A 12,552-nucleotide genomic window follows, 5' to 3' on the forward strand; every position below is an offset into this window, starting at 1 on the left:
TTTTGTGATACTGGCTTTTGAAATTATTTGACTCTCATGCACCTATATGTGTATATTAATTCATATGTATGAATGTAATATTTTAAAGTCTCTTCAATATTACTAGAGTTTATGTAATTATTTCTAAAAAGTCAAATTAGTATTCTTATTAGTTTAGAACATGCAAAACTTAATGCTCTAAAGGAATTTAATAAAGTCTATATGACTGCTTCCAGGTGAGATTATATCAAGTTCACAGAAAAAATAATGCTTCATACTATTGTTTTAGAATAATTTGGAGAACAGAACACCAATGTTGTGAAATATTTTTATAGATGGCGATTAAAAAAATGAGGGCAATCTTAAGAGAGGCACAGTTCTTATGTCTTTTCATTTTCCTAGAAACTGCCATCTCTATTCTCTGCTTTTCAAATTATTTAATACTGTTATGACCTATTAACATAGAGACCATCTAAACTCTATGATGTGACTGTCAGTTTAAAGGGGAGGGGCATATTACTAGCATAATATAATTCTTCAGATGTTAAATTTAAGGTACTAGAGAGGCAAGATATTAGATTGGGCAAGATTGCAAAATTCATAACATCTGGAACAACCACAGGGACTTAACTGTATTTATTTATTTATCTATCTATCTGTTTGTTTGTTTATTTATTTATTTATTTACATAACTTACTTACTTATTTATTGGAACTGAACTTTTAGTTCAAGTGTGGGCTTAAGGCTTCCTAGCTTATTGCCCTTAGATAAGGACATTTACCTCCTTGAGCTTCAGAATTTTTAACTCTGTATTGTCCTGTAATTTGTGAAAGTGTTCTGTGAATTGGAAATTTCCCTATAAACAGAACTTATCAGCATTAATTTTGGTTTGTGTAATTATTTTTTTAGTTGGCTGACCTGAAGCTAAAACACTCCTAGGAAAGCAAGCACGATTTTCACATAAGCAGTGCTGCACCAATATTCTCAACAAAATATAAGGGCAATTCACATAAAATCACAAAAAGAGTATTCTAAACTTGGTACTGTTTTATGATCTTGAACCATTTTCATTCACTGAAGAAAACATTTACAAAGCTCTTCAATTGGTCACAGAACTGGAAACCGCAATTCTAAATATTGATACAAACATCTAACGAGCCTTAAAATTTTGAAAAGATTTTTTAAAATGCTGCAGTGAATATTAAAGAATTTATGAAAACTCAGCAAGAGATGGAGTTGGCAAAAGATCATCCAAAAACATAAACATAAATAATGAAAACCAAGTAATACTTCTAAATATTTTGAGCAATGAAAATAGTGACTTTGGGCTAATTTAAAGGAGAAGGTTGATTGCTTTAGATTACAGTACGGACACCGACAGAAAGTAAAATTTATTTTGTTTTTTCTAAATTTTCGTTAACTTTTTTTGTGAAAATATGTGAAATAAGTATTTTTATGACTTATATTGACCTATTTCTTTAGTATTTTTTTTCATACTGGTGGACTCCTTTTATGCAATTTTCTTCTGCGCGAAAGATGCGTGGAATGGATAATCTGTGTAAATCGAGGGACGAATGTAATTGGTTTAGTTCTTTGTAGTTCAGGGTCCTTGTATAGCACCTGATACCTATGTGGTGCTCAAGAAACAAAGAAGTCAACAAATAAATGAGCAGAAGAATGAATGGATAAGCCATTCCGTCTATCCCAATAACTCTAAAAGATAAAGCTCTTCTTAAATTCAAAAAGCAATATACTTTCCTTGAAATATGTAATGCTTTCAGAAGAAAAGTAAAATTAAGAGGAAAACATCTAAATTGGCAGAATATTATATAGATTTGTAATTTAGGAGATGCCACTCACTAAGAGTGAAAAAGCAGAAATATGGATATGCGGAGTAATTAAGGAAAATGCCCACAGCTGAATCAGATTTATAAACAGTAATGTGAGCTCTAACTTACCTGTTTGTCTCTCAGCAGACTGTGAACCAGGCAGCATTCCTTGTTTACTGTTTCCTCCTAGGGCATAATAGCCCAGGGTGACCACACAATAGAAATTCAGTAGATGTTTGTCGAACGAGTAGAAAGAGAGGCTTATGATTTTTAGATGCCATAGCAAATATATATTTACTTTAAAATGCCATTTGTAATATATGCTTTTATAAATCACGTAAGATTATGAGAGGGTTTATAAAAATGAAATTTCTTAAGTCCTTTAGGATCTTGTGCCAAATTATCTTGAAACCAATTATAAATATTAAAAGCCACAAGTATCATTAAACTATGATGCCCCGGTCATTATTTGACTAGCTAGCTTATCTAAGCTATCTGAAAGATTGTTAACCCATTCCTCTGAGAACCTAGTGACATTTCTGTTACGTAAATTTTTTAAAATCTTTTTTTTTACCAGCAAACAAATAACTAGCGAAAACAGTTGTGACGCCACAGTTAACTTTCCAAAATAATTATGATCAGTGTCCCCGTGTAACACATGACTTGTGTGTTAATAAATTCAAGGGAATGCAACGCCACTATTAGTAATAGCTTTTTATTCGGAGTCCTCATTTTCCAGATAGGTCACATTAAACACAGCCATTAAACAATAGCATTGAGATAAATCCATATAATGTATGCTGCTTGTGTTGTTGTCCTTGGTGCAGCTAGGAACCTTATGGAGAGATGGAGCTGATAAATGGGAATAGCCAACCTGCAAAACACCGGGGCCAGGGAAGTCAGACTTTATTTGGGTCTCATTCAATTATGTTTCGAACCAACACATCTTGATAGCCAAAACTCTCATTTGAATTAACGCTCTGATAAATGTTGTCTGTTGTCAAAAGAATATAATTAGACAATAACGAGTGGGCATATATTATGTCAGACCTCAGTCTACCTGTTGATCTCAGCAACTTCTCCTCCATTAGGCAACACACAGCTTTTAATCTGGTTCTAATAAAGCATACTGCTCTATTACTATATGACATTTTTTTTTTCTTTTAATGGTGTCATTTTTTAAATTGTGCAGGACCTGGATCCTTTAAAGGATGTTTTACAAGATATCAGCTAATGTAGAAAAACAAAACAAGCCAATTTTCCAACCAGGAATTCAATTAATTTATGGAGTAGCAAGCCAATATTTGCATATTGCCTACATTAAGGATGTCAGGTTAAGAAATAATATGAAAGCATTCTTTGAAATTGCGTGATATGTCTCTTTAATGTTTACTTTGGTATAGGTTAACTAACACTGATTCTCACTATTTTTAACTTGGATGAAAAGATCTTTTTTCATCATTAACATTGAATGAAAAGACTCTTCTGTTACTTTTTTTTTTTTTTTAGTTCATCAGTAAATAATTTTTAGAACTTTGACTCTCTCATGAAATTTTCTATAAAGTCTTTTTCTGTGCTGGACTTCAGTTTTTTAAAGACCTAAAAGACAAAGTATTATCAAATTATTCATTTTGAATGTGTGGAATTTTGTTTGAGGGGTTAATAAATGGAGGATGTGAATTAAGACAATTTTTTTCACATTCTGAATTATGCTGAAACCCCTTGAAATATCACAATTTGATCATGCATCACCCCTTAGAGCAAGTTGCTCCCCAAAGTGGTGATTTTGGCATTTCATAGACTTCCTCAGAAGCCAAGCACCAGAGGTCTGTGATAAAGGCAGTTGCCAGCCAAATAAGTAAAAGCAAGATTCCCTCAACTCAACTGTAAAAGCTTAGGGTCCTGACTGCTGAATTACCATTAACTTGTAAATAAATAATCACTATTAAATACAGGTAATGAGTTAAACAGCTAACACTAGTAAATCACTGGTGATGGAGAGCCTAAAGGTAAATCCCTCACACATTGGCACAACCAATTTTTAAAACCTTATAGCATTTTAATGTCTTCAGACACATGTAATAAATTGAACAAATGGTTACTCAAAGTTAAGAATGTTTTAAAAATACCCCCTACTCTCTTTGTTGGTTTCATTTACATACTGCCTTAGATTTTACTAAGTGGCTATCTGTCTAGTCAGAGAGAGGCAACACTTGGTAAGACTAAATGGAAATCTGTTTTCCATCAAATTCCTGCTATCAAGCTAAATCAACCTGTAGTCTCCTGGCAAAAAATAAAAATAAAAAAAAAATAACGTCATATAACAGAGACAACATGTTTCAGGTACATAAATTGTCCAAAATATAGAGTCAATTAGGTTTCACGTGTACAAGATCCTTTCTCTTCTAATTTAAACACTTACAAATAATAAGAACCAAGAGTAGAGCTTTGGAAAGGCTGTAACTAGGAACCAGATACAGTTCTCGAGAGAATAAGGCTGATGGGAGTCGTCCACTCTTCCTTTCAAAGCAGTTTTGCAAACGAGGTACAGTCTACAGTCTTGACAGCATTTGACGGAAATATTTTCAGTTGAATTTGTTGAAGTTTAACATTACAAAACTTAAATCAGTTCAATGTTTGTTTTTGCTCTTGTTTTTGTGTTTAATATAAGGATTTTATGACATTTACGCTTTTTCTACACTGGCTTGGTGGCCAGAAAAGAAGGCACAGAATTCTCCACCAGTTTGCAAATAATACATTTTTCTGCTCCAGTGCACAAACAGGCCTTATTTAACTCAGCACCCCATTTTCTAAGGTATGGGCTGGAAGCTGTTTGTCATGAAGCTGTTAAAATGCCAAAAATTTTAAACGCTGAAGGAAAATGTCAATCAAGGCATTTTCCCATCTGCTGCTACTTCTGCAAGTGCTAATTTTATTTTTCCCAATTCCTGAAATTTGAGGTTTCCTAGCCTCATATGGAAGTAAGTTTGAAACTTGCTAAATGTCACAAGAAAAGGTGCAACCAAACAAAGGAATAGAGGTGTGCTGTTCTCAAGGGACACCAATAAAAAGAGGCAAAAGAGCACTGAGAAAAAGGAAAAATATTTTGTTAAGACCCAGACCTCTTGAAAAACACTACACGATGCAAGTAACCAGTGCTGGTACCACACATGCATTAAAGCATTGTTCATGGTTTTGAAATAAATGGGAAACACGCATCTTGAACCACTTAACATACTTTTGAGAACCAATTGACAGTATGATATCTACATAGGCAGAAGCTGCATGTTATTGGGAAAACATGAAGAAGTGTCAGGTATTGGTACAGATGTAATTCTTGTGATTTAGCATGACTTTAATAAAAGCTTCTACAAGGACTTGCACATAACCATGACTGACAAATGTATTTTTCGACCTTTCAGATAGCTCCATCAGCTCATTCAGACACATTTTGAACAGATTATGTACTGTAGTACTTGGTAGACTATACATTTAACGAGAGACTTTGCTCTGAGGCACTGCTTCCGACACTCCATGGCGAAAAGGAAGCAGGAAAAAACAAAACTCATAGAGTTCGACAGCTACCGAGGCAACACTTGCCATTTACAATATAAGCCCAAATATTTTTGCAACACAACTATATATTAATTTAATAAAATACACAATATAGCTCTTATACACTCAACAATTTGGCTCATATGCACTGAATCTGCAATAAATCAATAAAAATATGTCATTTGATGTAAACACATTGAATCTTCTTACATTTGCACATTTAAATGGTCATGTGATTTGTGGATGTCTAAGACATTTTCGCTTTCCTGAGCTATTTTAGTGTCCACAAATGAGTAAAACATATTAATCATGTTAATTTTCTCTGAATGTTATCACTCAGTGATAAGTAGCTTTCAAAACTTTTATAGGTCAAATTTAAAACATATCCATCATTATTTATATGTTTGTTGGACACTAAAATGCTAAAGAGGCATTTTAAAAGTTTAAATTTTCTTCTCCTTTAACGAAGTGAATTAGTCTATGTGTGTGCAGGACAAAATGGACTATATCTTTTTACACTTAACTTTTATACGACATGAGGTGTCTTACAAATGACCGAGTTTGTTTTTATTTATTTTTTAAATTTTTTTCGACTAAAGACGTGGAATGTTCTTTGTGTTTATATGTGTGGCAGGTAACTTTATACAGAAATGTTTACCACAAATATGTGTTAATGTTTGGTGTAGCTTGGACTACTGCAAGGTCTTTTCGGGACTTTCAGTAGGAGCCTGTGATGACTGCTCGAAATCCACCACAGATCACAGAATTATGACCCTGCTTTGTATGGGGTTTATAGGTAAACAGTTAAGTCAGCATAAATCACGGAGGACAGTCTTAGAGTGATCAGAAATACTTCAACTCTCACACCGCATACCTTCCTAACAGATTGTCAAAAGGTAACTCGCCTCCTCATCCTCCTTCATCTTCTCTCCTCTTTCTTCGCTCTCTCTTTTTCTCTTTTCTCTTTGAGCATCATTATTTCTGTCCTAATATAAGTTTGGTCGAAACAAAACCATTGTTATCTCTGAAAAAGAAACAGCAGTGAAAAGAACATACTTGTGGGCACTTCAGATGTTCACTAAAAGCCTTAAAGTAGCATTGGTCTCTCTTCATCCCTGTGTCCCGGGTTGTCACCAGGAGGGATCATATTTAAATCAACAGAAGAGACAAGAAAATGCCAATGCTTTCTTTCTTTCTTTCTTTTTTTCCCCCCTTCACTTTCTCACAGCCACAGGGTCATTTCCCCGGCAGTCCTGCAAAAGCTTATCAATTTCTCTCACGACCTCCTCGGCATCCACCGACTCTCGGCCCCGATCCCGGGCGGGGTGGTCCAGCTGCTCGAGAACGGCGCCCATCTCGCTGGAATCCCGGCTTGCTCGAGAATGCACATCCGCGAAGACCCTCGCCATCTGATCCGAAGTCGTGAAGGGAGGGTCTCTTGGTTGCTTACTGGGCGACAGATACTGACTGTCAGTGGGCAAGTACTGGCTGCTTGCTTCTGCCAGGGCTCCTGGTTTTGCCTCACAACCATCCAGAGAGCCTTTTGTTGAGGTGCAAGGCTCGATGCATGCCTTGGTTGGGCTGCTTGATGCTGAGGGGACCTCTTGGAGGAGAGGGCTCAGGGCACGTTTGGCTTTTAAGTAAGGTTTAACATTGGCAATGAGAATAGTGTGCTCTCGCTTGTCTTTTCCAAATGTACAAAAAGTCTTTTTCCCAGTGGGATTCACAGTTTCGTAAGTCTCAGTCTCAACATTAGCTTCGACTGTGGGTACAAAGAGATTTGTGCGGTAATCTGCGTTTTCAGCCTGATTGGCTGCAGGGAACTGTGGCATCCAACACCTGTCAGAATGACCAAGCACTCGGCATTCATCTGTGCAATTAACGCACTCTTCTGGTTCTGCAAAACAAAAGAGAAAACAGCACATCCAATCATAAGGGTTTCCGCTACATTTCTACCAAGGCTGCCACCAACTCTCAGTGGGCTTGCTTGACCTCTGGTCTCTTAATTAAAAAGGAAAAGAAAACAATAATTAAAACATTTCAGGATGGTTGCATAAACCTGCTGGTTGAGACAATGGTTTTATTTAAGTCTATTCTCTAGGTATTAACGAATTCCCATAGCATCAGAAGAAGTGAAAAGTGGCCATTGGAGAATCATTCTCAGTAGAATAGCACATCGCTGTAAACTAATTTCCTGAGGATATCAGATAGTCTTTGTTCTATATAACCCATCCTGGAAACAGTAAACTTCAAAAAGGATTACCAGGATTAATGTTTCAAATCAAATAACAGGGCAAAAACTGGATTGCAAAGTTCTATAACAAGCTATAAGCTGCTTTTTTTCCCCATGTTTTATCCTCATTTTGCTTGTAATTGTTATTTTGGTGACAGTCATAAAATAAAAGGTTTCCTTTAAAAGCCTACTATTCCTACTGAGAGTAGCAAATGGAATTTTCTATCAGAATGTGTTATGAATAGCTTGTCAAAAAGTGTGCATTCTTGTTTTATTAGATATAGGTATGGATCATGTAATCACTTTTCTTCACTTCAGCTTTCTGTTTTTGGTATTAGTAGGTGAAAATGAATTTAGTCAACAGAGGGAGTTCAGAATGAATGACAAATTGTGATTTCTTATTTTAAATGATAATGCTTTCTGTGAGAATTTTAACTTCTCTCTTTTGCCAGTAAGCATATAGAACATCTAAATGAAGCATTCTCTAATAATTCCTATTTTAATAGATGTTGAGCAAGAAAACATGAAAGAAAATGTCAACAGCTGCATCTATCCATGACCTCGATATTTTAAACTATAACTTTGAATGATATCTTCCCAGTGGTCCCTTTCATCCACAAATGGTTGTTACCTTTAATGTCTAATGATACGTTGTAAATCAGGGACTTTTTCTTTTTCAGGAGAGGATATTTACAATTTAGTTGTATGTGATGGGAAGAGAATTTCCTACACATTTAGAACTCTTGGGATTGCCATGTCATTGATATGAGAGGATCCCTACAAATTTATAGTGTCTTGTGCAAGGAAAAAGAGTTCACGTGAAAAATATTTAAAAGAACAAATGTAATAGCAGTGTAAATTTATATCGTTACTTTTCAAAGTCAAAAATAAAATCTGAGTTCATGTTTAGAACACATAAATAATTCCCTCTCCAAAAAAGAAAAAATAAATAAACCACAACTTGATTTATCTCATGACGTTTTAGGGTAAAATAATTTCATATGAGACTAACATTTTTTAGAAAGGAATCAAAATGGTGTCTTAAAACAAAAATACTGTGGTATTTCATAGCATGTATCATGCACACTAGCAAAATGTTCAAAAAGTCTTTAAGTAACTCGCCTCTACTTCAATTTTGTCATATTTTTAAAAATATATTTACCTGTGAGTGAATGAAATATGTTGTTTATTATATAATGCAGCCAAGAATGCTTAAATGTAGTCTCAAACTGAACTATTCACCCAGAGACTCAAAAACAAAAGAATATCCAGAAAAGTTAAATATTAGGTATTTATTTTCTTTACATATTCTGAGTGAGAATCATAAAAATTACCTATCTGCATCAGTAAGTGTTAGAAAAAAAGTATGCATCATTTCATTAAATCAATTTTATCCTTCAAAAACGCAGTACAAAACTCTACTACCTATTTTTCTTGGCAATACTTTTGTATCTTTGAGAGATAATTTTTAAAAAACTTCCTTTACAACCCATATACTCTTCTTGAAACATACTACCATAGTTTTATATTCCAATATTGACTGGCCTTCAATTTCGGCCATTTAAATAGCCTAGCACTGAATAAATTCAATATGAATTTAAGAAGAGAATGAAAGAGATAGAATAATGCAGATATATGAAAGTGTAAATCGACATTGAATTTGAAACCATCAACATAAAATGATTGTTTGCACTTTACTGCTGAAAATCTGCAGCTTTTTGCTTGGCTCTTTTATGTCACACCCTAGGGAGCAAATTTTGAGTATTGATTGTGATACATTATAAGCTGTTCACCTTGCGATTAGATTGTAATTTGATGGCAGCAGTTCACAGACAGTGAAAAGAATTGAATGGACACTTTTGTACAAGAGCAGAAACTATGAGCGTAAAGTGAATGATAACTGCCAGGGGTCAAATAAGAATTCGTGAGAGAGTGAAATTATTTCTGAAGTAACATAAATAAAGAAATGAAAAAAAAGAAAGAGAAAAAAGAGAGAAGATGGAAAGCTAAGTGAAGGGAAGGCGGAAGGAGGGAAACAGAAAAAGAAGAGGAAGGGGAATATAAAAAAAGAGCCATATTTCTGCCATGTGTACCTTTTACTATATATTTTTTTAAAAATTCCCTAAATAAACTAAATATGTTTAATAAAGAATAATAGTGTGAAGTGTTTTCTTAAGCTAGGGCTGTAAATGTAGATAATCAAACTTCTACACCTTAGGGAAAATGGATCTCAGATTAAATATGTTGAATTACAGGCTACAGATATTTAAAAAAAAAAAAAGCAAATTATATAGACAGTTGCTATTTGCATACATTTGATATCTTCATCAGAAAACAAACTCAGAGATCCTGGACAGAAGAAATCAAAGCAAAAATAATTGATCCAAGGTTCCCTTTTTTCTTCTGGACGAATCTAGGATTATAAAGAAATTATTTATCTTCATTTTCATCCTTTCCTCAATATAACATGATTACCCTTTCACAGAACGCACCCTTTGCCGGAAAGAAGGCATAATTCAAATAGTATGCAGATGAGAAAAACTGAGAGATAAGCATGTTCATATTGCAAAGAGAAAACAATTCTGAGGTCCAACAGCTGGAAATCTGGGCAGTTATGCCTATAGGGAAAGTTTACAGAGTCTAATTTTTAAAATATATGAATCCCTGAAGGATCATGTAACAATCAGATAAATTTAAATAACTTGTTTAGTATTAAGAATCATTTTCTATACTCCTATAGCCACATCTGACTATTATACAAGCCCCCAAAGGGAAGTATCGAAATCTTAATTAGTTCAATTTTGCATCTTAACTTCTATAATATTTTTTGCAAATGACACAGTCATTCAAACAACAATAGTACTCTTAGTTCAGCTGTACCATAAACCACACACACAGACACAGACACAGACACACACACACAGATCTTTATTTGTATGTGTGTGTGATAAAATTGAGTTTTCTCCACCATACAGTCCATATAAAATTTAAAACTCAAATGAATAGCCAATGCATTCCTGAAAATTAAGTCTCAGCAATTGCCATAAAATTACAGGTGAAACTATAAAACAAACAGGAAAGGTCTATATTCATAATATAACGGATAACATAAACATATATAAGTATATATAAACATATTTACATGTAGAACATTATATGTGCATAATGGAAATATATATATATATATAACTTTTTAAAATCTATGATTGGATCAACTTCACTACCTCTAATTTTAGAACTTTCTATAATTCAAATTGATTTAGACATAAAGATATCTGAAATCTGCATATTTATATTGGCTGACATATCTGAACATTTTCTCTTTTTTTTAACATAGACCAAGCAGTTTAATAACTTAATCTCAGAGATAGTAGGCAAGTGATCATTTTGTGCCAAAATATACCTTCAAAGTAATTATCATTGTGTAAGTTAAGTCTATGTAAGTGAAAAGAAAATATTTAGGCAAAACATTAAATTATCCGCCATTTAATTATTTGGATTTTAGCAATCTTTTACAAAGGCTACCCTACTTACTGTTTATAGTGTAGTTTTAATATTGTAATGTCCCTGTTTCATTAGGAATGCATAGCCATTTCAATGATGGGTAGAGGGGCCAACAATTACTATGCATAAGATTAAAATTTGAAGCCAGAATACTATTTAAACCAGCAAGGATTAACAAAGATTAAGGGGGCCTCTGCTGAACACAGTTATTTTGGGGAAAAGTCGGGAAAAATCCTTGTGTGTTGCAGCTCCGTGGTGTTCACTGCAAAGGAAACACGTCAAGGAACCCATCCACAAAATTTCTTATTTCGGAGTAAATCTACCTTTCTATTATAATCTATCTCACTCTCCGGCACAAATTTATCACAAATTAGAAGTTAAGTTTATTTCTTCTGTCTTGGAAGCATTACTACACCACCCGAAGAGAGAGTTGGCAACTTGTTACCACTTAGGGAAACATTAGCAAACATAAAAGGATTTCCTCCCCTTAGTTTCAAACTTGCCTGTTGCCCAGGGAGCCCACATATCTGTACTTCTGAAAACACGCATATTGTTTCTAGCATTAGAGTTTCAGATACACATCTGATTTAATGTTTTATAATGAGGAAATAATTGTCAGTATCTTAAAATTCTGAAAACTCAAATCCATAAGTCAGGGCATCAATGAGCAAATTCTAAAGTGCAGTGGCAATGGGAGAAAGGACATTTGAGTTTTCTCTGCTTAATGACTGTTAACAAAATGGTTTTATTTGTGCTTTGTAAATAGTTTTAAATAGGGTAGTGTTCTTCTATTACTGTGGTGGTTGCTACTGTTTCTAACAGCATCTTAAAATTAGAGTTGTTTCCAAGTAGACAACTCTATAAATGGAAGTCCATTTTTTTTTATTTGCTCTCATTTTTCTTTTTTATTTCTAATTTACCTTCTTTCACCAACGTAAGCTTTCACAACACCTAATTAGCTGCTTAGAAAAGCAGAGAGCAGGCAACCATCTCTATTTATGGCTGGGGCAAGTGTTCTGGAGATTAACTCTACAGAATGTAAACGAGGCGTCCATCACAGAGAATCTATCAGCAAACCATGAAGAGCCCAAATCTTAGAATGGCAGCTCACATATACTACTTTTCTGCTGAAAGGTTCTAATGGTGTAACCACTGTTTGCTTTTACTGTCTTTTTCTTTGTCAGCACATACACACAATATCACACATGCACACACCTTTCTTTATAAGTACAACAGATTATGATTTATCCAAATGTATTCTAACATATCAGAGAAAAACATCAATACTGAAATAGAATATAGTCCAACAAATCTCTAATAAATTTTTTCTTTCAATAAATTCACATAATTTGCAACATCTTGTGAACTGACACTTTTCTAACATAAACAATTCTTTCTCTTTTTTTTGGCGATAGTATTATTCACTTACTACTCTTTACTGTCCTATAAACC

The 12,552-nt window shown here is 34.1% G+C and overlaps 1 protein-coding gene across 4 annotated transcripts in view; it reads right to left on the minus strand.

Annotated features, from left to right (window-relative positions):
* Nucleotides 1-2,507: 2,507 nt before the first annotated feature.
* Nucleotides 2,508-12,552, minus strand: part of PCDH17 (protocadherin 17) — a 96,668-nt gene continuing 86,623 nt past the window's right edge. For all 4 annotated transcript variants that reach the window (XM_023525151.1, XM_011381046.2, XM_011381053.2 and 1 more), the window contains one exon: nucleotides 2,508-7,260. In XM_023525151.1, coding sequence (XP_023380919.1) covers nucleotides 6,578-7,260 — 683 coding nt within the window. In that variant the 3' untranslated portion in view covers nucleotides 2,508-6,577. The remainder of the gene's footprint in view (nucleotides 7,261-12,552) is intronic.

Source organism: Pteropus vampyrus, unplaced genomic scaffold (genome assembly GCF_000151845.1).
Source record: "Pteropus vampyrus isolate Shadow unplaced genomic scaffold, Pvam_2.0 Scaffold13, whole genome shotgun sequence".
NCBI lineage: Eukaryota > Metazoa > Chordata > Mammalia > Chiroptera > Pteropodidae > Pteropus > Pteropus vampyrus.